Genomic DNA, 25,995 nt, shown 5'->3' with positions numbered 1-25,995 from the left:
AGAGGGGCAACAGGCGGGGTTCACAGCTAGTATCGCGTCAAATGCCGACTTGATTTGCTGATATGGCGATTGGTCGAGGCAGGCAAACAAAACTCCACGGTGCCTGCCAAGACTTGGTTGATTGTCCAAGACAGCGGCCAAGTTGAGGTTATTCAGAGTTTGTCATATGCAACTGATGATGTTGTAATGAAGTGTTGGCAATTATCAGTTCGATCCAACGTCTACCGGTAGATTGGATGACCAAACAGGAACTGGGACGGAAGATGGATGAGGTGAGATGACAGATAACGTCGATAAATAGCTATGTAGTGTATGGATCGGGGCCGGCAGTGACGGGGACCTTGTTGGACTCGTGGATTCGATAAACGTAGGTAAAGAAGGGAGGGGATCGGGCGACAAGATAAGCCCGGCTATTTCTGGTCGGGATGACGGACAATCGATCGGATAGACAGAGTGCTCATCAGGGTCTTGTAAAGGTTAAGGTCGGCTTGGTCGAGTCAGCCGAGTGATTTCAAGTTGATCTCTCACTTCTCAGCGTCTCTTGGTGGTGTAACCTGAACATGGAAATACGCATCCGCATGACGGTAGAGCTGGGATAGAGGAAAGAAACCATGCAAGTCAAAGGGGACAATGAAGACGGGGATGGAGCGAGCTGAATAAATGGAACCAACGGAGTGAGTGACAAGAGGCTGTTCAGTTGCCTACGTCTAGTTGGTTGTTGACTGGTCCGCGCCTCGTCCTCTTTCCGTTCCCTTCCCATTCCACCTATTTCTATAACAAGGCTGACTTCTGACGGTGTTTGCGATGGCAACCATCGCGAGGCATTCCCCTTCCCTCCCGATCGGTCATTCGGAGTTGAGTGGGGTATCTCGGCTACCTTTACCGTATGTTACGCCCCCATCTAACTAACCACGCCAATATTCAAGTCCGCTCCGGTGTTCAACGCCACGAATGACTAGATAACATCGGAGCTGATAGTCTTTCAAGTTCTCTAGAATGAATAAGCAGTAAGGGAACTGGCCAAGCTGTCAACCCGGCCTCTTGTCTCGGTGTGGTGACACCGACCCTGGGCTCACCTGGCCCCAGTCTTTGATATCGAAACATCCACGCAACAACCATTTTCACACAGCACTCATTCAATGATTGGATTTGTCATGTGGGCAACCCGCCGGCACACAAGGCAGCCGGACAGGTCGGTTGCACAATTCAAAGCTCCAAGCCGTCTGGCCGTGGGGGTCACGGTTCATTTCTGCGCCAAGGTCAAGAGCCAAGGTCAACATGTCTCGGTGAGGGCAGTGAGGGGACTCGGAAGCATTCCCACCGGGAAGTTGCAATCGGATGGGCGCCCGCGCCACATACTACAGTACTTACCTCTAGTTGTAGTGTACCTAGTACCTTTGGGCGGCGTGCCTCGTCACGAGAACATTCACACACTCCCCGCCTCCTTCCATGGATGAGCCTGGGCGTCATGCACTCATCTTATCAGCTGCAGTGCCTTCGTTTCCTTTTTCGGAATTTCAAAGCTTCCGACAACTCGCTCACTCTTATCGAAATCAATTCCTTCGGATTCGACTCGACACGCTGACAGCTTGACGCCTTGACTGCCTGCCGACGCATGTCTCACTTCAAGCCTCAATCATGGCTCACAGCATCAAGCCATCACCAGCACTGTGACAAGCTCCTCCAACTTCAGCAAAAAAATAAAAACTCAGTTCTCCTGAGGCCTATCGACATTCGTTTCGAAAACATGGCGGCTCGGACCGATTCCACACATGGATGTTGATCACATCAACCAGGAGGAGATACTCAGCGGCTTCACAAGCCAAGAGCAATGGTTCACGCTACCTAACGTTGATCAATCCTCCACTTGCCTGGGTTAATCCCTTTGATCCTACCTATCACCACAACGCCACACTAGTGGTTGATAATCCGGGGTGCAGCCGGGGTCCACAAGGTTGCCATCGATTCATCGAATTAATCCCCCTTTGTCGACCAACATTGTCCATCATTGCCCATGAGGATTTCAAAAGGCCAAGATCGACTGGCTGGATGGCACTCACAGGACCACCGCGAGGGATCGCAAATGCGAGAGCGGTATCACTTCATGTCCCATGCATAAGAGAGATCATCTTGCAGCAGAAGTCCACAAGCAAGATTCATTCACAACGGTTTCTTCTTCATTGGTCGTCTCTCCTGTTACTCTTCCTCCTCAAGTTGTCAAACCGGTCTGCGTCCTGTACTCCTCAGATGTCACAAAATGTCAAGATGTGACAACGGCCATTCACCACTTCTCCAATCACTGCGTGATACACGACACCCTCATGATGAGCTAGTGGCTTGTTCTGACTGCGAGTGCAGGAATAGCTTCACAATACCAGGACGAGAAAGACTTGTCCACATGAGCTGAAAAAGCCGCCCATGTTCACTGCTTTACTTACTCGGGGTTTGGACAACATTGAATGACGAGATGGGACCAGAGCTACTGAGTGGCCTTACTTCTTTCGTCTCGAATAGCATGAATGTCTCCTCATAAGACATTACCTGTTCACTTCCCCTCGTATAATCAGCACAGATCAACGTCCGAGACCACCATTCTTCACAAACCTCAGCCGTGGCATTGATCCATGGCCTACCACTCGGAAGAACTGCTTGGCCGAAATCAAGTTTCCCTAACCGTTCTCGAGCCGCCACTCCTATCCGTCCCACCCATCCTAGGCTGCCTCCATGTCCGTGATTTATCGTCTCGAGATCAACCACGGCGATCAACATCAAGGCAGCCCGGCACTCAACCACCCCATGAGCCACCCATGAGCCACAATACGAGCCCCATGATCAACGGATCGTCATCGTGGTACGATTGCCATTCTCGCCATTCTCCGTTTGCCGCCCTCAACGGTATCGAATTCGATTACTACACTACCACATTCGCCATCATCGCATTGCTTACCAGTCCAGAAGACTCGCGTCGTCCAATCCTCCAACTTCCATTGCCACATGCCACCCTCCTCATACTGACACCCGCCCAGCCTCGTCACGGTATAGAGCAGAGGGTCCCAACAATTGTCATAAGCTCAAGCGCCGGCGACGGTCTCAGTTGACACGGGAACCTTTTCTCCGCCACAGTCACTGTCTCACTCAGCCAATAAGTACGTCAGGCACGTGGACTGAGACAAGGCAAGGCAAGACAGACGGGCTTGACACGCTGCCGTGAGTCGAGTCTGAGTCTCGGATCATCATGGCGTTGGTGTTCATTCCCTTTCTCAAAGAGAGGCTTGTCTCATACGAAGCTCCACTTATACGCTACTACGTACCTAATTCCACAGGACTGGAGTGCAAGTAGGTGTGCCACAGTGCCCCTTGGAATGTAATTCAGACCCCAGTGGGCTTAAACGTGAACGCAAAATAGCTTTCCCTTGGAATGATTGTGGGTGTAGGAGCTGAGGTGAGCATCACGGCCTTTCCTATCACTGATGGCAGTGCCCACAGTTGAGGTTTAATGGCAGGCGGGATGTCCCAGAGTGTCTAGGAATGGGAGAATCGACTCTTCAGCTCTAGACCCAGTCTCCAAACCATCATCGCCATTTCCAAGTTCAAGTCTGAAAAGAACAGTGAAAGAAGGCTCGTCCATACTTGGGCACTGTCCGGCCACGCGTCTGTCCTTCCACCCTACTTCCACCTTTATCAAGACCACACGCAGTTGCTACCTAACTATCGACGCGATTCTACATGACCTCAACCTGTACGAGATATAGCTTGGCCAAACTACCGTCAGTCTTAGCTCACAGACCACAGCAGCTTCCCCCTGAAGTATGGGACCAACTGAGACATGGACATCCAACATCGAACACCCATCAACCAACACATGTGGAATGAAGATGTCAAGCTGTCAGCCAGGTTTATCCGCAGAACTATCAAATCCCATCGTATGATGGATCCGCAAGTGAACAGATTGTGGCAACCTATAGGAACAAAGGCGGTAATCCTGTTTGTAACGGTTAACGTTAACATGAACGTCACCTGCTACCTACCAGATGCTGGTACCCGACATTGCTCCACGCCGAAGCTATCAGGTGCGGAGGGACTTGAGGCTACCTCATGTGACACTAGGTAGAGTAGACATGGCATCTTGGGCTGGAGCCTTGCGAAGGTTTTCTTTGGGTGTCTGTGGTTGGGGTCAGGTGGAAAAAAACAAGCATGCCCAGCGTGGGCCGTGGGGGGGATTCTCTTTCGGAAGTAATGGATGCGCTGCTGTGGCCTTGTTAGATGTGAGAGGTGGGAGTGGCTTGGGGCATTATTGAGTGCGGACTTCCTGAAACACATCAATGATGCAAGAGATAATTCTATGCCCCCGTTCCCAATCCTTCCTTTTCCTACCTTGAGCTTTAACTGCTGTAAGTCGTTCGAAGCGGGTTCATTTCTTATTGCGTGGAGGTTTTTCTTTCCTTCCAGGTTCTTTCTTTCTTGCTTCTTTTTTTTTTTTTTTTTTTTTTTTTTTTTTTTTTTTTTTTTTTTTTTCTTCCATATTCTTTATTTTGTGGCCCCTCTTACTTCATTCACTCATTAAAGCACTGCAGCTCACCGAGAGGCTAACGAATGCTTGCAAATGGATGTCATTTCTCTAATGCTTTGAGGTCTAGTTCGAAACCAATATTGTAACCGGCGAAGGGAAGGTGAAAGAACAAAACACACCTCGCCGGGCACTGCATAGAGTCTACCTTACACCACCTTACTTCCATCCCACTAGCCAGCCTTGCCGCTCCCCAAGAGAAGTCGCCTTGTAGGACTGGGGAATCTAGTACAAGGCATTGGGCCAGTACCGTCGACGTCAAGCTGTGCAATTTGTAGGTGTACTTAGAAAAGCTGCCACGGGGCACTGGATGGGTCACTCACTTGTCCTAGAGGATAGGATAGAGGTACGTGTAGGTATGGAGATATTCTGTAGTTGTAGAACAGCTGCCATAAGGCACTAGATCAACCTGTTATTCTACGCCACAAGAAGAGATCATGCTACATGCTAGGATCTACAGTCTGATGGCACGCTGTTAGGAGAGTGAAAGTAGAGGTATCTGATAACAATCCCAGGCCAGTACCCGGGCTTGGAGGCCGATGGACGAGAAGAAGGAAGACCAGGAAGTCACAGTCACGAAACATTGGAGGCAGTCTCCCGAAAAGTGACAATGCTAATGGAACGGGGAGTGAAGATACTGCAGGAGGAAGAAGCTGACGAGTTGAACTTTACTTCCGCGAGTATGTCTAGAAGTACGTATCGGAGCTTGGGATGGAATATCCGATCTTCCTTGTTTTGATCATGGTGAACAAAGGCAAGAAACAAACATAACACCAAGAAGCTTGAGCAAAAACATGTTCAAACAAACGCAATGGTATATTCCAATTGCTGTTCAACGAAGAAGCAACATCCCTCAATTACACCTTGCACTTTTACTTTTCCATGATGCCCTCCTTCTCATACCTCCCAGACAAACTCTCAGGCCATCAGCCTAGGCCCTCACTCTCGGCTTGACCCTCACGTTGAACGCAACCGGCCTAATCTGGAACCAGCCATCCTGCCTAAACTCATAGCCCTCATCCGCCACCTCAAAGTCGATCTCATGTATCAACCTCGCCGTAACAATCTTCAAGAAATTGTTGGCCCACTTCTTACCGATACATTCCCGCTTGCCATTACCGTACCACTTCTTCACGCCCTTGGGCAAGCGGTCAAATTCCTCGCCCATCATCCTCTCCGGCTTGAAAGCCAGGGGGTCCTCAAACACGGCTGGGTCGCGGTTTACGCCGGCTAGCACGATGATGAGTTTCTGGTCGTGCGCGACTTGGTACTTGCCTCCTTGGAGGAGGATGGGGGACTTGTCGGCCTTGTTCTGGCGGGGGATGGGCTCGATGTTGAAGCCTGGGGCGGCACAGGATAGGCGGAGGGTTTCGCGGGTGATGCCTTCGATGTAGTGGAGTTGGGAGAGATGTTCGTCCTTGAGAGGGCCGGCCCCGATGACGCGGTCGAGTTCTTCGCGGGCTTTGGTGACGACTTCGGGATTTTGCAGGAGGTAATAGATGGTGGCAGTCACGGCGCAGGGAGCGGTGGCGGAGCCAATGGGCATGGTGACGATTTCGTCGAGGATTTCGGACTCGGAGAGACCCTTGCCGGTTTCGGGGTCTTTTGCGTTCATGAAGGCCCAAAGCATGTCTTGCTTGTCTGTGGGGTTTTCTTGACGGTATTTGACGGTGTCAGCGGCCCAGGTGCGCAACGTCTTGGTTGCCTTCTTGAACTTGGAGGAGTAGAGGAGCCAGTTGACGAGTCCGGGGCGCGTGGGGCGCATGATAGCTTCGGAGACGGCATCTTCCATGGCCTGGATGACGGGGTGGCCGCCGGCTTGGATGCAATTGAGCTTTTGGCCGAAGAGGGTGAGAGTTGTGGCTTCGAGGTTGAGGAGGTTGAGGTCGACGAGAGGCTCGAGGACGTTGCTGTCACCGAGGGATGCCCATTTCTGGATGACCTCTGTTGCGCAGAGGTTGATGTCGTGGGTGTAGCCTGAGACAGCTTGAGGGGTGAGGAGGGGAGCGATGATTCGGTGATGAATTCCCCAGCTTTGTTCGTGGTGGAAGGCTGTGAAGAGCGAGTCGTGGACTGTGGCGCGGATCTCGACGATAGGACCGCCTACGTATTTCTGGAAGCGTTGTTCATCGCAGAGCTCTTCGGCGAGGGCGGCGCTGGCAACGAAGACGATGGTCTTGCCGAGGATCTTGACCTGGAAGATCTCGCCTGAATTATGTTAGCCGGCGTATCCATGGACGTCTTTGGCTGCGGGACTCACCATATTTCTCTGCCAGTGCCTTGAGGGACCACCATGTGTTGCTAGGTGTGATGTCAAAGACGTTTCCCAGCACTGGGATTCCCGGTGGTCGTGGAATGGGAGTCGACATTGTGGTGATTGTGCGACGCTACAGCAACGCAAAAGTTGAAGAGAAGACAAGAGAAGTGGGAGAGAAGCTCAAGAGGTGCGGCCTCGGCCATTATACCTCTTCTCTCGCCGACCGTCATTCCGATGACACAGCGTTTTCCAGCCTCTCGTCCCTCCTTTCGACCCGCCATTCCACAAACTCCGAGACATTGTATCCCCTGTGTTCCTCGAAATGATGACAACTCGGAGGGCTCGATGTCGTGTAGCGCGGTGATGCGTTGAGACATGCATCTCGTAGCTCGAGGCGATTACTGGTTGGAGTTAGAAAAACATGCCTAGGGACGATATGGTGACCAATGGAACGCTTGTTGAAGTGCATCTGGCGCGGGATGATTGGGGCGAGTCGACGGTGGTGCACCTGAAAAGGCAAAGCTGAAGAGAATCGTGGAGCTTGGAGATGCAAAGTGGAAATGTTGACGGCGCGAACTCGAAGGCTGGTCCCTGGGCTCTGGGTTAGCGGGGTGAATTCAAATCCTTCCCCGGGCAGACTAAACCCACTTTTACCTACTGCTGAGGTCGAACGGAAGCGCAGCCACCACCCAGTTCACCAGCTGAGTAGTGTAGTGTATAACTGAGGCTGTCGACATACAATCGATGCCCGCGCATCACCAAACCTATGCTGTTGTCGTTATCTTTTTTTCCCTAAAGCTACCTCTATGCAGACTTGTCAATCCAATCAGTTCAAACTGATGTACGATACCTAGGCATTGATCATATATGTACCATGATTGCCAATGGTACTAAGGTACTGTCCCCCATACATACGGGCCCTGTTGCTGCACAAGTTGCTCCCGGGCAGGGAGGGATTAGAGTCCACCCCGTTTCAAGGAAGACAGAGCAGATATTCTTGGGTGAGAGAAGATGCAATTGTTGTGCTGACGATGGGAGTTACGGGCGAGAGAATTACTGTTCAAGACAGAATGATGCTGGGGAACGCACAGACCATTCTTGACCATCAAGGTACTCACAATTGAAGGGCAACCCAAGAACGACACGAATTGCTTCTGCTGACCATAACGGCCGTTGATTCAAATCCAGACCGGATCTTCGCTCTTCCCAGGAACGCCAATCCAGTCGGGTCGATCAGGAGAGCAGCCCAGATGCCAAGACATGGGGAAGACAGGACAATGACGTGCATAATTTTGGAGAGAGCATCCTCCATCGCAGCATGACACTGACTCGTCCATAACTTGTGGAAAACTGTACGAGACTGAATTCGATCGACTAGTTTCCAACAACTGTGTTCACTTCGTAGGCCGGGTGGTCGAGTGCAGTGGTGCGTGGCCACACCAGAAACCGAGTGTGGGCAGAACTTGAAGTACAGTAATGTTCATTCTTTCCGAATTTGACAACCCAATTCAGTTTCAATAGAGCGCACTGCAGTCGGTCACTGTTCCTGGGCAATGCTCCTTCCCAAGCACCGGACGGGAGCGATACTAGACGGTAACCGTATGAAATGCTCCGGGCCAATCATTGAAAACCACTTACATATCAATGACGACTGTAGCTCAGTCCCCCTCTGTCGAGTCGTGTACTTATCGTCGAACCGAACAAAGTGAACTTGGGCCAAAACTGCATCATGGGGCTGTCAAGTGACTGCAGAAATACAGCATTTGACGCTCGACTTACGACGGACAGAATATAAACCACCCGTCATTTCAGACACCATTCCACATCACACCACCAACAACACCCCGTCTCAACCACCACACTGCCATATAATAAATATGTATCGCCTGGCAACCCACACCGGCCTCAGGCAGGTCCCCAGAAGCATCGCCAACAGCATTTCCCGCCCCGCCCTCGCGACCCCGCGCTTTATCCAGCCCGTCGCCATCCGCACCATGATGGACTCCCCCTACAGCGCCGTCAAGGTCTCTGACCGCGTCAAGCACGATCATGCCGAGCTCGAGAAGCAGTACAGAAATATCCTCGCTGCCGAGGATGAAGACACCAAAGTCCGATGGCAGAATCAGTTCATCTGGGAGCTTGCCCGCCACTCCATCGCCGAGGAGATTATCGTCTACCCGGCCTTCGAGAAGTTTGTTCCCAACGGCTTGGTCATGGCCGAAAAGGACCGTGCCGAGCATCAGAGGGTATGCTTGTCTCAGCATTCCATGTATCTCTTGTTTCACACACAGCTAACCACCAAAACAACAGGTCAAGAACCTGCTCTACGAGTTCGAAAAGATGACTCCCTCGTCCTCCGACTTCCTCCCCACCCTCGACAAGCTCTGGGACGCTCTCTCCGATCACATTACGGAGGAAGAGCGCGATGATCTCCCTGCTCTCGAGGAGAATATCGATGTCGAATACTCGAGCAAGCTGGCCTCTAGCTTCAACACCACCAAGCACTTTGTCCCCACTCACAGCCACCCCAGCGCTCCTGACAAGCCGCCCTACGAGACTGCGATTGGTCTGCTGACCACCCCAATGGACAAGCTGATCGATATGTTCAGGAAGTTTCCCAAGGAGGATAAAAAGGTGTAAGTACCTGACGAGGGAACAATGGGATGATAACAAGTAGGATCTGTACACTACAAATGTAAGAATAATGATGATGATGATGATGATGTTATGAACAATATACAAACGAGGGGCCCGTCTCTGACAGCCATAAACAAAAGATGGAACATGGAATAAAAAGCTCACTCACTAGGTATGTTTACCGTTCGCACCAATATGAAATTGACGGCATGATTGACACGCCAAAGACACACACAAACCTTCTAGAACGGATACGCCCGACAGTCATCCTCTCTACTTAGATCCAGCCCCCGTTCCATCTGCTCTTGATGCTTCTTATCCAAGTATCCCAACAAAACCTCTCCATACCTCTCCTTACCCTTATACCTGGCCACATCATCTCCCCAACTCCTCACTGCGCTCGCCAGTCTTCCAGGCACGTAATCCTCCTCAGCAACCGCCGTGATGGGCTCAAAGAACGTCCGAATCGTAAAGCACACCGCCCCCGTCTTTGGCAGTCTCCTCAACGTCTGCCTCTCACTCCTGAAATAATGATGTTCGATAGCCCGATTCTTTTCCGCCGTCGACCAGCTCGTCTCCGTCTCGTCGTCTTCCGACCCGATACTCCACGACCAAGCTAACGAGTCGTCCACCTGGATAAAGTAATTGTTCCTCCCCACCATCTGCTCCGGCCGTAACCGCCGAAAGAGGTTATACATGCCCTTGTGCAACTTTTCTTGATACTGCGGCACGTCCCCCGAAGTGTGCAATTCCGCCAGCGACATGCCGAATTTGTCGGTGAGCCGCCAGAACCCAGGCAGCAGGACGGCGCCGGCGACGAGGTAGTATTGTTCATCTGGTCGCTCCATCATGAGGACCAGGTCGTCTTGGACTAGACGGGCGGCCATCTCCATTGCTTTGCGACCTCCTTCGGTGCCGGTGCCGGTTAACGAACAAATGTCGAATGATTCTCCCGACCAGAGATTCTCGATACCGACTGCTGTCCGGCGAAACAAACTCGGATATCGAGCGGGTAGATACTCGACTAACTCCTTGAGGAGTTCCACAGAAGCATCAGTAGCCTCGGGCGCAACCATGATGCACTTTTCTCCCCTTGATGCAATTCTTGCTGCCTTGTCCGCGTGAAACTTGGGGTACTGGTTATCCAGCTCTATCCAGTTTTCCGGTTGCACGGTACGCAAACCCATAGTGGTGTGGTAGACGGGCCCGTAGCGGAAGGGGCGGTAGGGGAGCGGTTTGGTCTTGTGCAGGTCCCAGTCCGGGTAGGAAGGCGGGGTGGGGAAGATGTAAGAGGAGGGAGGCCATTTGCCGGGTTCGCGGTCTTCTTTGAGGATTTGTTTTTCTGAGGTGGTGGTGGTGGTGGTGGTGTTAGAAGAAAGGAAACTGTGTTTATGTTGCTTCTGTTTCTGTTTCTTCTGGTAGCGACTGGTGATGAGGGAGAGTAAGAGGGAGGGGAAGAGAAAGGCAATGAGGTAGAGGCTTTGTTGAGGGGTTGGACGGTAGGAGTGGAGGGTATTGAGAAGTTGATTGAGCATATTGAATGTGTCGGCGGTCCCGGGTCCTGAAGGAGCGACTGTTGTGTGGTTAATGGCTGTTGAGTCCATATTTGATGGTTGATGATGATGAATGATTCGTAGTGGCTTACACCAAGTGCTCACAACAGAAGAAGATGGGGGCACAACGAAGTCTTGTATCACAGCATTTACTTGATTCAAGTTCCCTCTTTTGCACACCCAAGAGAATTCATAGGTATCTTATCAGCCAGCTTGTACGACCAATACGGAAACAGAGTTACATCACTTGCATTTGAAGTCGAGTCCTTTTCTTGAAAGTCTACCTACTGGCTCGGGCTTATCAGCTTATCGCGTTGATGCCAGGACTTTCTTTCCTTTTTGGGGAATGCCCATCATCTCCCCGCACTCTGCGCCGTCCTTATCGTCAATCATAGTGGGAGAATCAAGTGGTCTTGATATTGTACTTTGTCATGTTGCTGCCAAAAGATAGGTAGGTAGATAGTGTAAGTAAATATCGATGGACTGTGAATTATGTACTAGAACTAGATGAACTGCTGGAAGTTCGTGCCCTGGGCCCTGCCCATCCACCGGCACTCCCTTCCTGGGTATTTTAGGCTGCCCTGGTTTCTGTTTCTCCTCTTCCGTTGGACAACACCAGAATAAAGCCCTTTTCATTGTCGCTTTTCTACTTCTAGCCTCTAACATTCCTCTAAACCCGTCTCTTTTGTCTTCCCTTGCCATGATGTCATTCAAAACATACCCGCTTTTCTGATGCCGATGTAATAAAAAACAAACGCTCTTCTCACTCTCATGATGCCATTTTCTTTGCTGCTCCTGATATGCTCTTCCATTTCTTAAACCTACATCTCTACTCCACCAATGTTTTAGGTGACAAAATTGATTATGGAGGTTGTCGGCTCAGCCTCATCTTCCTCCCCCGCCTCCATCCGCGCGCCTTCATCTGTGATGTTCCCATCGGAAGCAGTATCCAAAGACACTCCTTCCAAAGAGACCATTGCCTCTTCTTCCACAGGAGAAGAAGTAACTGGATTATTGACGTGTGCTTCTACTCACTCGACACTTGATCCTGTTGGCTCTTCCGCAGTGGCAGTAGTATCGACGTTCTCCTCCGACGCCCCCGTGGCTGCCTCTGCTTCGGGCACACCTGGTTGCTGACCTTGGGCTCCCGCCACAAGGACATCCAAGGATGTTGCCTCGGCTGGCGCGGGTTCGGGCACGTCCGGTTGTTCATCTCGAGTTTTTGTCACAGGGGCGTCGGCGCCCGGTTGCTGATCCTGACTTGAGGTAGTATCCATCATAGGGGCATCCTGTTGCTGATCTTGAGTTGTATCCATCACAGGATCCAGATCATCCGCGCCCGGTTGCTGATCCTGAGTATCCAGCTCCATCACAGGGGCATCCTCGCCCGGTTGCTGACCCTCAGCATCCATCATCACATGCATGGCATCCGCCCTAGGGTTACCCGAGAAGAATGTTGGCTTGGGCAATTCCTCTTCAGCCTTTGTGGTAATCCACTTTCTGGCCCACTGCGCATCCTCCAGCCATTCTCTCCTCACCCACTCCCTCCATACCTCTACTGGTCTGTCAACCCCCGTCTGGTCTTGGTCATGATCCCCTTCCTGAACCTCCGGCGTTGCACTCCCGCACCCGCTCCCGCTCCCAGAGGTCATGTTCATAATTACCTCTGCCAACTCCTCCAACTCGGCTACTACCTCCTTAATGAGTGCCTCGGCCCAGCCCTTGGTGAACCAGCACTCACACTCCGTTCCCTTCATGACGCAGCAATAATACCCTAGTAAAGCTAACGCGATCGGATTTCGTCCACCTGGCGGTGGTGATGTGAAAGAGCCGGTGGCGGAAGTGGATGGCTGGGAGGGTTCGTGTTGTTGTCGAGGCACCTTTGGTTTTTGCAACAAGCCCACAAAGTCACTAGACATTGTAATGGGCCAAACCGCAATGATTTCCTGCTCAGGTATTCCACCCTTGGTTAATGCAAATTTGATTGAATCTATCATGGCTGTGACCTCTCCCAGGATGGTTTGATGTTCCTTTGGGATGTTGCTCATCGGAGGCCGGGTATCCTCAAGATTTGGAGGAGAAGCAAAAAAACCAGGACGCCTTGTTGTAATACTACCAACACGCTGGTAAAATCCCTTGAGCTGGTGCACCAATCTGTCCATGCTAGGGTGATCCTCCCCACTAGGTTCGCCATCGAACAGCCCGCCCACAGGGCCCTTGTGGAGGATGTCTTCCTGGGCAACCACGATACTGCCAATACCCCTGACCAGTATGAAGACTCCCAGTAGCTCGTCAATCATAGGGGCTTGTATCTTTTCCTGTTCCCTGTTATAAGCCGGACCAAACAGCGGCCCCTTACCGCACAAAGCTCCAATAAACGACAGCGAACTGGAAGCGAAAACGGCATGGCAGTTCTCCGGCGTGACGCCCTCCTTGCGCAAGATCTCCGTCATTCCTCTCAACGCCAAGTCGAAATGCCTATTGCCTTCGGTACCCCACTTCTGCCTTTTTTCTTCATCCTGTTCCGTACACGCTAGGTGGAAAGCAGCCGTGGACATGAGGTTGTGCATCAAAAATGGGTATGAAAAGGCTAACTTGGGCACTTGGACCTTCCAGATGTGTTCGTGTACTCCTCGTGTTAGACTTTTGTAAGTGTTGGCGGTATAATGGTAAACGAGTTCCAAGTTCGGCAGCTGGGGGCCGAGCTCTGAGTTGGAGGGGCAGCTGGGGAACTGGGATTTGGGGTTTGTGAAAGCTTGGGTGAGATAGCGGAAGGGATCGGTGGCGGGAATATTGGATGATTCGATTGGCATGGGACTCGGCTGCAAGGGGGTGGGATGGCGGGAGCGAGACTGAGGGACTGGGTTGTGAGGAGCGCCGGCTGAGGGGTGGGGACTGGTTCGTGGCAGGATAGTAGGAAGGGACAATTTCCCTGCAGGCCTTGTGATTGAGTATAAATCAGGTGAGGAGGAGCCAGAGACTTCGACAGAAGGAGTTGGGTATGGAGGGTTGGTGAGCGATTGGATAGCCATGGGGGTCTGACGGTTGGGTGTAGGAGGGGTGATAGTGATCGCGCCACGAGATGCTGGAAATGAAGAATTGCGGCTGTTTTGGTTTGTTGTATGCATCCCGGATTCGACAGCTTGATGGACTCCTGCTGGGGACGTTGAGTATGGGCGGGAGGTTGGAGTAAAAGGGTTGCCAGCGCTGCCGGGTGGTGAAAGAAAGGAGCCGGAACCAGAGGCGGCAGCGGTGCTGGGTACTGGGAGAAGATTTCGACTGGAGCCGAACACGGGCGCAGACCCGGAGCCAGACCCGGAGCCAGAAGTGGGTGCGGCGCCGGACATTGGAGGAAAAGTTCGACCGAAGCCGGGTACGGGGCTAGACCCGGAGATAGACCCAAAGCCAAAGGCGGGAGCGGCGCCGGATGAGCCGACAGGATCACTAGCGCTGCCAGGTGCTGGGGTAAAAGTGGCTAGAGGACGGAACTCGGAGCCAGGAGAGGGGCCGGGGGCGATTGGGGTAGCAAAACTCAAAGAGGTGCCGCCGCTGCCGGTTAGTGGAGTAGTGCCGAGCCGGGACCCGGACCCAGACCCCGGCCCGGACCTTGTTGAGCTTGGCCCGGCTGTGGAGCCGCTAGCTTCCGTTTGTCCCGACGACATTAAACTGCATATGACACCGTGGCGTAGACATGCTTTACACGATGGTTTAGTCTCGTCACACTAGGTAAGCGGAATGTTAGTATTATATAAGAACAAGTTAGGGTAGTAAATAGTACACACTTTGACGCGTCGCTGCTTGCATCGTGTGCAGCCGGTACGAGATTTGGTGTATCCCAGACGCGGTCCTCGATGAGTCGCAACCACACGCCCTGGCATTGGTACATCTACCTGTATGTACACGATCCTATCGAACTGTCCTAAAGCGAGAGGTGAAACACGGTGTAGTTTGTATTCGGATATGGTAGTAGAGTATATGAGTTGGAGTGTCGCGTCAGTGCGAGTGAGTACCGGCCCCACTAGTAACCAAAATCTCCACCGGTAATTCTGGTGAAATATGACAACTCCCGTGCAGTGCGTCGCTGGTAAAAACGTATTGTCGTTACGCCGTTCTGTCGTAACCTTTTGCGGTCTGGATGGTGTGTCCAGGTGCTGTCAGGGTTAGGGGGGTGTCCTGGTAAAAGCGTCTCAGAGCAACCTGAGAAAAAACATGCGAAAGCGAGATGGAGAATGGGATAAAATGGGTGTGGATGGCGTGGGAGCCTGCGAGCGCCAAGTTTCTGGAGAGAAAGGAGGTGACGAGCGGACGAACTGATGTGGGTGGGTGGAGATCCATGGAAGTGTGGGACGTGCACCCCGGAAACCACCACTGAAAAGAACATCGATCCGAATCCGAAAGCCAGGGCCGGGGCCGGGGCTGGGCTAGCAGCTCACTGTGTCTGTAGTAAGGTATAAATAGGTAAGTAGGTAGTAAAGGTAGTAGTAAGTTTCGTACTTGAGCCTCTCACCTCTCCGCGAGGCGAGCACCTGGTTGGGTGCTGGTGGTTGTTGTGAAAGGTAGCGTCTACTCCAAAGGGGAATGAATATTGGATGGGGAGTGCGTATGATCAAGAGATCAGATGGATGCTTGAATAATACTCAAAACCCTCAGAAACATTAAAGTTAATAATGATTGTCGTGATGGACATGGACGGGAATCGACGGGCCAAGAAGCACGAGCTCGACCGGGAAAATGGCTTGTAAGAGAAAGGGGCACCACGGGTCAGATAAATAAATAATAGCGGCAAGAGATGGATGATGACCAAGCAGTCTCGCTGTCTTGATGCTCCTAGATCCGTCGCTGTTCGTGATACATAATGTCTAGGCACCTAGCGATTAGTAACGACAGAGTGCATTCTGTGTCAAGTTCCTACCGAAGAGGGGCACATTATCTTGCTCCTTGAGGTACCCGGATTCGTCCGTGATGCCTCTCTTCCTTTTGTCCAATTTGTCTGAATCCTACCTGCCTACACAATGAATATATTCCAATTGGCAAGGGGCACGCACCTACCCCGACTGAATTGAATATATTTTCAAAAGTGCGGGAAGGTGGCAGCTGAAACCACGCAGTGAGTGCAGTGCAGTGTCGGGAAATAGGTAAGGGACGTACCAGGCGGGAATACTGCTCCCCTCATTGGCGCAGTGGTGCAGCCAGAACTTGAACCTCTCCCTGCATTTGACCTTCCAGATCAGATGGTTCAATTCAATGCCATGCACATCTGCCCCGTGCTTTCCTTGCATTTTCTTTACCCTTCCATACATGGACTCCTCTCTCGGATGCGGACTTGCTGCGATGTCGATGCCGGCCCGTTACATACATACCTAGGTACCTCTAGTTGTTTCTTCCTGAATTCGCCCGTTGTCATTGCCTTGGCCCGTCAACGGACCACTGGATGAGCCCGAATGACCTGACAGATTCCCAGCACTCCCTAGAGATACCTATGATACTCGTCGGTTAGGTGCACCTGCCAGAGCCATGTGGGGCCTCCCTTTGGTGGCGAAGCGAATCCACCTAACCGACGAGTACATTACATTACATGTACCTACCTTAGCTAGGTCGTGCCTAAGGTGCTTACAGTACCTAGGTACCTTCTGCCTACCCCTCGCTACCGCATAGGATTTCAGGGCGGCAGCGTAAGAGCCCGGAGCACTGTCAATTCGATTCTTCCGGTGCCCTGTCTTTTCTACCTACTTTCTCAAGAGAGCTCCAGGCTGGGGACATTCAGAATCGCCGTCTTGCATAGAAATTCTGCCGTGGTGGGCATAAATGTTGCATTATCTCGCAGACCATGTCTGATTTCCTGGGATCCTAAAACCCAACGCCCCGGAAATACCTAGGTATGCGGCATAGTACTATGTACATGAACCCGCCCCTGGACGGATCACGGACCATATCGCTCACTCAGCCCCAAGAGATCTACCCATCTTACTCAGTCTCAAACTGCATGTAACCCAACGTTTGCTGATGTTTATCGGCGATTGCTCACCGGCATCGTGTGAGGCTTGGTGCAAGTGCCGACACTGGTAAAGCCTCCCTTCTAGATTTCGATCTGGACACGCATGGGGCGCTTTCGCGCTGCTAAGGACTACATTCCTCGAAGGAAGGGGTTGGCGGCCGGGGCTTGGAGGCACGGTACGGATACGCCGACCGACATATATCGATCTTAGAAATGATGTCAGATTTCGGTGACGCCCGACTAAGTTAAACCCGCCCCCACCATGGGTTTTGGCGGGGACGTGGCCGCTGGACCAGTCCAGGTCTGTTCACTAGGTACTTAGCTCACATGAAGACGAACTGGTGGGAGAGGGAAAAAAAGAAAAAAAGTGTCATGGCAAGTGAAAATGAATCATAGTGAACCAAAACGGTTCTACCTTCCGTCGGTAAAGTAGGTAATCACAAGGATCATACAGCCAAGACACAGAAGAGCGAATCAATTTCAAAACCGAATGCGAATGCGAGCGTTTCACTAGACTTATGTGCGATTCCGTCTACACTACAGATTGCTACAAGGGTGAATTTTAGCACACTTACAATCGACCATGTACACTAGATCCGTAGCACAACGTCGAGCGGTTCGAAGCAAACTGACCAGAACGAGCATAAACAAAAGCTGCCAAGATTAGGACCAGAACCACCAAAGAAAAAAAAAAAAAGGGGGGGGGGGGGGGGGGGGGATACATACTACCTTGACTTCAGGCAAAGTTCTTGATATCATCATCAATGGGCATAGGAGTTATGCAGCAACCACCTACGCCGGAACGATGGCAAGAGAAAGCCCTACTACTGACTGCCTACGTGTCGGTGTATGGAGTCCATATCTTTGGATCGAGGCAAATGTAACCGTCGATTTTACATGGGATTCAAGGCAATGATGGAAGAAGGAAGCCCTTTCGCCGACTACTGCCTGCCTCTATGTTGTCCGAGTCTTCGGATGGATACATCATGCTCCCAGGCAGTCAGCCGGCGATTAGGTCATGTTTCACAATCTTCCACTTCCACCACTCGCACAATGACTCAAGATGCCGTGGAAGGAACCCTGGAACATGGTGGTATCCATCCATTGATTCCGGGATGATTTTGCGACCATCAGTTTGGACCAGTGATATGTAGAGAAAACCGAGACCGAACAACCCCGGAGACACTAGTCGACGGGCCCTGGTGTCGTGTCGGAATGATCGTCATTGCCAATCCTGGGTCTCCCCCACCAAAAATGGACCCTCAATTGCGGCCTCTTGGAATAACGCCGCTAAGGCGGGAGGTCGTTCGTTCGGCTGGAATTGTTTCCGTTTGAGGCGTCAAGATTGCACAGGGCATAGATTCAATCGAATCAAGGACGGGGTGTGGTGTATATAGGGCGCGGTCTCCCACTCGGTCTGAACAATAGGTAGTCAGTCATTCTCTCTCGTGCTCTCACCACTGCTCCCATCGAGTATCTGCTACCTTCACCTTACCTACTACACCAACGCCCTTGAAGTGAGATCGAGAGAGCTACCAGGCTCAGCGACAACAGCCATCATGGCCCTCACCCAACTGGCGCACTCGGCGTCAGCAATCCTCCCACTTGTGCTGCCCTCCATTGCAGCCATTCTCGCCTTCGCCATCTTCCAGCGCTACTTCGCGCCGAATCCGCTGTCCAACCTCCCGATCGTCGGCGAAGAGTACCATGGGTACGAGAAAAAGAGGCAGGCGTATCTAACCAAAGCAAAGGATCTTTATCTTGAGGGATATACCAAGGTTTGTCTCACCCTCGAATGTGGATGTACTGGCAAGAGATGAGGTGAATCGGGCAACACAAAGCAACAAATATGGACGCGGGAGAGAAAAGAGAAACAAGGATGCTAACACTGGCGAAAACACACAGTTCAAACATGGCCTCTTCCGCATCGTGACCCCCAACGCTACCAGCGTTATTGTCGTTTCCCCGAGATTCTTGGACGAGCTGAAGAAGTTGCCAGATGATGTGGTGAGCTTTGATGCTGCTAATGATGATGTGAGTTTTCTTCTCTTTTTTTTTTTTCCGCCTCATCCAACATGTGCATCCTTCCGTCTTCCTTCCAGTTCTTCTGCCCCCCACATCGATCTTTTTCTCCTCGCGGTTTGTCCGACAAATGCTAAGCCGCCCTAGAGCATGCACACCAAATACACCTTGATCCCGACCCACGAACCTATTCTCCCGCACACCATCAAGACCTCGCTCACGCCCTCGCTCCCTCGCCTCAACCCACAATTATCCGAAGAGGTGCAGGTCGCCTTCTCCCAGGAAATTGCCCCCCTCATGTCTAGCTCTCCGTCCGACTGGGCCCCCATCAACATCAACTCCAAGCTCCTGCGCATCGTCGCCAAAGTGTCCGGGCGCGTCTTCATCGGCCCCGAGTTATGTCACGATGAGCGCTACCTAGAGGCCGCCGTGGGTTATACCGTCAGCGTGATGGAGGCGCAGAGGGCCGTGGAGAGGATGAATCCCTGGGTCAGGCCCATTGCCGCGTGGCGGTTGAAGGAGGTTCGGAAGTTGGCGCAGATGGAGCGGGATGCCACGGCTTTCTTGAGGCCTGTCGTCGAGGCCCGCAGGGAGAAGCAAAGAAAGGGGGAAGAGAAGGACAACGACATGCTGCAGTGGTTGATGGATTCAGCGGATCAGGGACAAGGGAAGCAACACGGCAAGTGGGGGGAGGACACGACCACAACGAGAAAGTTGGCCAGGTTGCAGCTCGCTATCAGCTTCGCTGCCATCCATACTACCACGTTGGTGACGACGCACGCGGTTTACAGCCTTGCCGCAGACCCCAAGTTGCAAGCCACGCTGCGTGAAGAGATCCAGTCGGTCCTCCAAGAACACAAGGGCGTGTTCAACACCTCGGCCCTGCAGGCCATGAAGAAGACGGATTCCTTCCTCAAGGAGACGATGCGCTTCCACCCTCTGGGACAGACCTCCTTCAGCCGCAAGGTGCTCAGGACCTTTGCTCTCTCCAACGGACAAGTCATCCCCAGGGGATCGACCATCGAAGTCCCCAACTACGCTGTCTCGCGGGATCCCGAAGCGTATCCCAACCCGGATGTGTTTGATCCGTTGAGGTTCTATAACCTCCGAAACGAGGCTAGGGAGAAGGGGGAGGCCGAACAGGCGGCGTCGGGCCAGTTTGTGAGCATCAACAAGGAGTTTTTGACATTCGGGTATGGACGGCATGCCTGCCCCGGCAGGTTCTTTGCGGCGAACGAAATCAAGATGATTTTGGCGAACCTGGTGATGACGTATGAGATGGGACTGGTGGAGGGAGAGACGGAGAGGTATAGGGACTGGGATATTGCGGCGGGGACCATTCCGGATCCGACAAAGGATGTAATGTTTAGAAAGCTGTAGCGGCCCGGGATGGTGTAGCTGTCCGTCCGTTCGTCCCTCGAGTAGAGGTAGGTGAAAGTTTCATACCTAATATTGAGAATTGTTGTAACCTCCCGATAGTCCCTCCTCATTCACCAAAGTGAGCAGCAACATGATGAGCAACCGCCGTGGCATCACCCCGGAAATCGGCACATACCGGGCATACCGATTCCTCTTCCGGTTCAATAGTAGTAGTAGTAGTAGTAGACGGCATAGGATCGGATACGGTAGAAGCCTGACCAGCTCCACCTCTTCTTCCTTTGGTCTTGGCCGGCTTGATATACGCATCCAGACCGAACTGCTGCGCCGGGGGAGGTTGGGGATGTCCGCCACGGTCTGGACGTGAACCGCCACGGTGATGGGGCTGGCGTGATGGAGAGTCAAAGGTGGCATTGAAGGAATCCATGTCGGCGCTTCCACTGTCCGGGTTGCTGTTCATGGATTGCACGCGGCCGACTCGTCCATCAGTGAGGCGGACTTTGATGCCGCGGGGATGGTTTCCTTTGGTGAGCACATCCTGGATGGTGCCGGATACGGTGCGGCCGGTGGGCTGGTCGACTTTGAGTACGATGTTGACTCCGGCACCGGGGATGACTTGTCGCGTTGTTGGTACTGGGGGCATGTTTGGGGTTCGATGTGATGACAGGATGGAAGCAAGCGAAATGCGTTGGTCGTTTGCCCTTTCAGTGATGGCTTCCATTCAGTGATGGTGACGGCGGGGATGCCTGGTGAGGGGGGCGGGGAGGGGCAGTGGTTGAGTGGGGAACTTGGTACAGGACCAGGCGGGGTACTATCTAAGCTTGGCGGTGCACGTGCGTAATCACGTTACTCCTCCCTCCCCTTGTCACTGCCCTTCTTCAAACCTCGGCGAGTGCGACATCCCGCCCCTCCATCGGCCGTCGCAGTCCACCGAACCCCGAAGCACTCCACTCGTCCATTGTTGCAATCAGTTGCTTGAATTCGTGATACCATCTCCATGTCTGCAAACCAAGCCCAGCACGATCCCGAATCCGAACCTGCTAGTGAAACCACCACTCTTCTCCCCACCGATCACCATTCTCTCGATCCAGAAAACACCCCCAAAATGAGCAGCTCCCTCTTCTGGAGAGTCGGTGCCATCTACGGCGCCGCCGCCGTCGGTCTTGGCGCCTTTGGTGCTCACGGGCTCAAGAAGCGCATTTCTGATCCCAACAAGATTGCCAGTTGGTCGACGGCTGCTCACTACCAGGTAGGACAACTTACTTGCTCAAACTCCTTCGTCCCTCATCCGGCATGCTCATGAGACTCACTCAACGTGTAGCTGGTCCACTCGGCCGTCATCCTCGTCGCGAGTCATCACCCCGTCGCTTCCGCCCTCTTCACCGCAGGCATGACCATGTTCAGCGGCAGCATCTATGCTTTGACCCTCGATACCGAGCGCTTCAGGTTCTTGGGTCCTGTGACACCAGTCGGAGGTCTGTTTCTGATTGCGGGCTGGTTGGCGCTGGCTTTTGCGTCCAAGGGGAGTGCCGTCGCTAGGTTCCCTCGTTTCTAGAGGTACCTATCTACCTCAATTGTGGATGGGCAAAAATGATGGATGAGACTCCGCTCAAAAAGCACTAGGAGCATGAGGACCAGCAAAGGTCCGTGTAACATCAAATGTACCTATTTTTCTTGAGAGCAATACCCAACTCGATATTCATGGTTAAGGAGGTGAACACCAGTAGGCTCGGATGCATCGGCGAAAGCATGCAACAGCGTGAAACAGCAAATGTATGAGAATCGGGTGCAGCAGTGGAGGAGGTGGTTGCCAGTTCTGGTCTACCGGAAGCTGCGTTCGTCTACCGGAAAGGGTGGATTGTAGACCGTAATACTCATCGTCACCATTCAGCTGGTTACCTACCTTATTCTCTTCCTCTGCGGGTTCGTTCTTGCCTGGTGAACAGCCTCATTAAGGACGCGGAACATGGCTGCTTCAGTTTTGTCTTCACGTCACCGGCCGTTAACAAACACTTTCCTTGGGTTAGGGTTCGCACCGGCCTTTTCCTCCCCTGCGATTATGTCATCTTGGGGCTGGCCACATTCACAAATGTCTTGACTCCCTTTTGGTTGTCAACAATCCCGTTTGTCGGTGATGAATCACCACAACGGGACCTTATCCCACGATGCCTTCACTCTTTGTGTTACGTGATACGTCTTGTGCAGCATTGATGGCAATCATGGCATCCCATTCACTACCTAGCCTTGCCAATTGTGAATTGTCTAATTGCCTCACCTTTTTGAGCAATGAATCGATCTGCACGCCAGCTCATCAGCGATTATCGACCCCCTCCCCTCATTTCCCCAAATTCCCCTCACTTTGCAACCTGCCTCGAAACATCATCAACGGCACAACATCGACAACATCACACACCCCCATCACGACATCACCAACCAGTCATTGTCCCTGCGCTTACCTTGTCCGAATATCAGATTACGGCGATATGTCTTCGGAAACCCCGATAAAAAATGTCACCCTCGTCGGTGCCTCCGGCAACCTGGGCCGCGTCCTTCTTTCCCACCTCCTCAAAACCAATCTGCACATCACCATTCTCCAACGCGCCTCCTCCAAATCCACCTACCCCTCCCATCCCAACCTCACCATCACCACCGTCCCTTCCTGGTCCGTCCCCGAAGTCACTCTAGCCCTCCGCGATCAACACGCCGTAATTGCCGCCTTCCCCCTCCGCGACCTCCCAGCCCATCTCACCCTCGCCACAGCGGCCTGGGCCTCCGGCACAGTAACCCGTTTCATCCCGGCCGACTACGGCAGCGTAGATGCCCGAAGCAAAAGAGCGCAGGATCTTGTACCCTTGTTCGGCAAGAAGGTGCAGGTTCGCGAGACACTGGAGATGTTGAGCGAGGTCAGCGGAGGCCGTCTAAGCTGGACCAGTCTGGTCAACGGCCACTTTTTCGACTGGGGTCTGACCAACGGATTCCTGCATTTCTATCCGTTCGAACAACCTCCGAGGGCGCATATCCTCGGCTCCGGGAACGAAAAGAGCTCCCAGGCGACGCTGGGGCAGGTGTCAAAGGCCGTGGTGAGTATCTTGACGGGTGACGCTGGACATCTCGAGAAGACGAGGAACAAAGTCCTCATGTTGCAGTCGTTCCTCGTCTCTCAGAATGAGGTTGTGCATGTGCTGGAAAAGGTGACGGGCAACAAGTACGAAAGGCAGTATGTCGATACGGAGGAATATATCAACGAGAGGAAGAGGGTGGCGGATGCAGGGGGGAGGGGGCAGGAGAGGCAATTGAGGATTTGGTCTTTGCGCTGGGGGTGGTGGAAGGGGATTGGACGAACCAGCCGGAGTATGCGATGGGGCTGTTGGGCTTGGAGGAGGAGGATTTGGAGGCGGTGGTCAGGAAGGCGCTGGAGGAGAGTGAGGAGGGGAGGAAGTTGTTGGCTGGGAGCGGAAACTACCTGTAGAGGAAGAGTGAAGTTGGAGATGGTGGTTCCCGTCGATGTATGGACGTGTGTTTGTTTGTGTTTCTCGCAAAAGCTAGAGGTAATGATGCGCCTCGGGAAAGCTGGATCACGAACTGGCGGAAACAGCGGTAATGGGACGGGAAATGAGAAAGAGATCTCGCCATCTCACCGAGCATCCCCAACAACCAGTCGGTCCTAGAGGTACGATTATCGGCCGGGGGTTCATGAAGCAAGAAGCGAGCACCGGGCTCTCGCAAACATCTTACGATCTGGAGGCTCCACAGGGACAAACTGAACCACTGCAGATCGGACAAAGGGGCCTATCCTGCCGTGCCTTCCATTTGTGCTGGCCGGTCGTGTGGGCACATTCATGGCAGGGACGACGTGGTTTGCATAGCCGCTGATCCGCACATCGCATCGTATCTCGAGATATGTATGGGAATTGCACGGGCATGATTGGTACCTTCACATCGGCGAACGGGCCCGACGATTTCCGTGATGCTCGCTTGAAGTTCGGTCAGGGTCCGGTGCCGAATCCAGTCCCTAAAATACCTCGGCCGCCCGCGGGGATCAACGCACAGAACGAGATCGTCTGAAACAAGGGGATCGAGATTCACCAGCGCTACTATCCATGTCGTGATCACGGAGATGACTTACCTCTATGTACTCACTTCCCTTCCCACTTGCCAGTTCGGCAACCCTCGCCGGCAGCTATTCATAGATGCAAGTATTCCAAATTATTTCCTGCTGTCAAGAACGAGTTGGGCCGTTTGAAACAATGGCTATGTCTGTTCATCTTCGTTCCGCTATCCGTCTTCCGGGGCAAGAGGAGGAGGAGGTCCCTTGTTGTGAAGATCTGTGAATGCCAGAAGCCGTGATGAAAGATGCTGACAATCAGGGACCAACAGTCGGGGGATGAACAAGCTTATCGAGAAACTCGATTCTTCAAGGGTACCTAACGCTGCCTAGGCACCCAGAACGGGCACTGAGAAGGGAGGAACGGGTCGGTCGGCAATAGAGAGTCAGCCAGTCGGGAAGCCGGACATATGTATATGGACTGGATTCCTGCAGCACGACGTCAGTCCTAAGGTACTGGGATGGATCGTGGAGCGTGAAGCTTATCGGGATCCACAACAGCCTTGTAAAACTGGACCTCATGGGTCGACAGGTGGAGGACGCTCCGTATGTAGTGTAGAAGCTTCCATGACCCCTGAGCTAAGGCCTCGGCTATCCGTTGCCGACTTGTTCACCTCCTGTTGCAGATACTGCGATGTCGGCACCGAAAGTGGGGAGTGGCGTGGGAAAGATCAAGGGCTTTTGCTTGGTCTGTTATTATCCACCCTTCCAGTGCTTCTTCGTGCTCCAAACACCAACGTCGAGGAAGCCCACTCGTGATTCGCGTTGGCGAGTTCAGTTTCACATTCACGGTCTGTTGCAATCTTTGTTGCAATACTTGCTCATGCTGACGAAAAAGCGGTTCGGCATTGGATTATCTAAGCGCACCCTTCGGGTTGGTGAAAAGGTCAAGGTGTTGCTACATGAGATCACCCCAGTTGGTGTCAATGTTGTGGCCAAGTAGAGGACAAAACTGAAAAATCCGTGTTAGGAAAAACACCGCAAACATCCCATCTCGATATCATCTCGACGGTCCAGGTGGAATGTAACATTCCCTTCTCGACTTCCTGATGCATGAGACAGGCAGGCGGTCAAGGGCAGGAAGTCAAAACAGCGGCTTCTCTTGTCCGGATTTCCGCGGGAATAACTGCCCGCGGAAATGACAAGAGAGCAAGCATCGATCTGATGAGAATAGGACATCGCATTGTCTTTGATTCCGTAACACAAACAGCGAGGTCGGTCGGCTAAGAATATCGGCAGCGGTGACACTACAGGTACCAATAGGTAATTCTTGTCGGATATATCCCCAGGTTTTACTGCCAATTACATATCAGGAAAGACCCTGCAGGCCGGCACTCAGACGCAGCAAGACGACAACAGCGAGCGATGTAATTGGTTAGGATATAGCATGGGGATAAATTCAAATGGAGTTCAACTTTGTCAGTCTGCATGGAAATTCGAGCAACTGCCGTCGAACGCTCCCGAAACCCTTGATGATGATCA

At 52.6% G+C, this 25,995-nt stretch overlaps 9 protein-coding genes across 9 annotated transcripts; 5 read left to right on the top strand and 4 right to left on the bottom strand.

Annotated features, from left to right (window-relative positions):
* Positions 1-5,402: 5,402 nt before the first annotated feature.
* B0T23DRAFT_132418 (cytochrome P450) lies at positions 5,403-7,293 on the bottom strand. The gene is made up of 2 exons (XM_062832211.1): positions 6,828-7,293; positions 5,403-6,775 (listed from the first exon to the last, which is right to left on the bottom strand). Exons 1-2 carry the CDS (start codon positions 6,934-6,936, stop codon positions 5,499-5,501), a joined length of 1,386 nt encoding a protein of 461 aa, XP_062692471.1. The 5' UTR covers positions 6,937-7,293; the 3' UTR covers positions 5,403-5,498.
* Positions 7,294-8,617: 1,324 nt separating this feature from the next.
* On the top strand, positions 8,618-9,584 carry B0T23DRAFT_132382 (uncharacterized protein). The gene is made up of 2 exons (XM_062832209.1): positions 8,618-9,070; positions 9,135-9,584. Exons 1-2 carry the CDS (start codon positions 8,702-8,704, stop codon positions 9,462-9,464), a joined length of 699 nt encoding a protein of 232 aa, XP_062692470.1. The 5' UTR covers positions 8,618-8,701; the 3' UTR covers positions 9,465-9,584.
* B0T23DRAFT_132413 (uncharacterized protein) lies at positions 9,419-11,201 on the bottom strand. The gene is made up of 2 exons (XM_062832210.1): positions 9,631-11,201; positions 9,419-9,511 (listed from the first exon to the last, which is right to left on the bottom strand). The coding sequence occupies exon 1, from the start codon at positions 11,063-11,065 to the stop codon at positions 9,704-9,706; it is 1,362 nt and encodes a 453-aa protein (XP_062692469.1). The 5' UTR covers positions 11,066-11,201; the 3' UTR covers positions 9,419-9,511; positions 9,631-9,703.
* Positions 11,202-11,880: 679 nt separating this feature from the next.
* B0T23DRAFT_132365 (uncharacterized protein) lies at positions 11,881-15,116 on the bottom strand. Its single transcript, XM_062832208.1, has 2 exons — positions 14,793-15,116; positions 11,881-14,736 (listed from the first exon to the last, which is right to left on the bottom strand). The coding sequence occupies exons 1-2, from the start codon at positions 14,898-14,900 to the stop codon at positions 12,046-12,048; spliced, it is 2,799 nt and encodes a 932-aa protein (XP_062692468.1). The 5' UTR covers positions 14,901-15,116; the 3' UTR covers positions 11,881-12,045.
* A 3,452-nt stretch (positions 15,117-18,568) lies between these two features.
* B0T23DRAFT_315674 (uncharacterized protein) lies at positions 18,569-18,829 on the top strand (the record flags this gene model as incomplete). Its single annotated transcript, XM_062834875.1, has 1 exon — positions 18,569-18,829. One exon carries the CDS (start codon positions 18,569-18,571, stop codon positions 18,827-18,829), a length of 261 nt encoding a protein of 86 aa, XP_062692467.1.
* Positions 18,830-19,005: 176 nt separating this feature from the next.
* On the top strand, positions 19,006-20,464 carry B0T23DRAFT_132277 (cytochrome P450). Its single transcript, XM_062832207.1, has one exon. It carries the CDS (start codon positions 19,182-19,184, stop codon positions 20,409-20,411), a length of 1,230 nt encoding a protein of 409 aa, XP_062692466.1. The 5' UTR covers positions 19,006-19,181; the 3' UTR covers positions 20,412-20,464.
* A 53-nt stretch (positions 20,465-20,517) lies between these two features.
* On the bottom strand, positions 20,518-21,051 carry B0T23DRAFT_317181 (uncharacterized protein; the record flags this gene model as incomplete). Its single annotated transcript, XM_062834984.1, has 1 exon — positions 20,518-21,051. The coding sequence occupies one exon, from the start codon at positions 21,049-21,051 to the stop codon at positions 20,518-20,520; it is 534 nt and encodes a 177-aa protein (XP_062692465.1).
* A 270-nt stretch (positions 21,052-21,321) lies between these two features.
* On the top strand, positions 21,322-22,117 carry B0T23DRAFT_378831 (DUF423-domain-containing protein). The gene is made up of 2 exons (XM_062837115.1): positions 21,322-21,657; positions 21,730-22,117. The coding sequence occupies exons 1-2, from the start codon at positions 21,406-21,408 to the stop codon at positions 21,961-21,963; spliced, it is 486 nt and encodes a 161-aa protein (XP_062692464.1). The 5' UTR covers positions 21,322-21,405; the 3' UTR covers positions 21,964-22,117.
* Positions 22,118-22,891: 774 nt separating this feature from the next.
* On the top strand, positions 22,892-23,877 carry B0T23DRAFT_404155 (uncharacterized protein; the record flags this gene model as incomplete). The annotated part of the gene is made up of 2 exons (XM_062838873.1): positions 22,892-23,625; positions 23,679-23,877. 2 exons carry the CDS (start codon positions 22,892-22,894, stop codon positions 23,875-23,877), a joined length of 933 nt encoding a protein of 310 aa, XP_062692463.1.
* Positions 23,878-25,995: the final 2,118 nt, after the last annotated feature.

The sequence above is a fragment of the Neurospora hispaniola genome (genome assembly GCF_033458365.1).
Source record: "Neurospora hispaniola strain FGSC 10403 chromosome Unknown B0T23scaffold_4, whole genome shotgun sequence".
NCBI lineage: Eukaryota > Fungi > Ascomycota > Sordariomycetes > Sordariales > Sordariaceae > Neurospora > Neurospora hispaniola.
The sequence above is the reverse complement of the archived record's forward strand: the minus strand, read 5'-3'. Positions and strand labels throughout refer to the sequence as shown.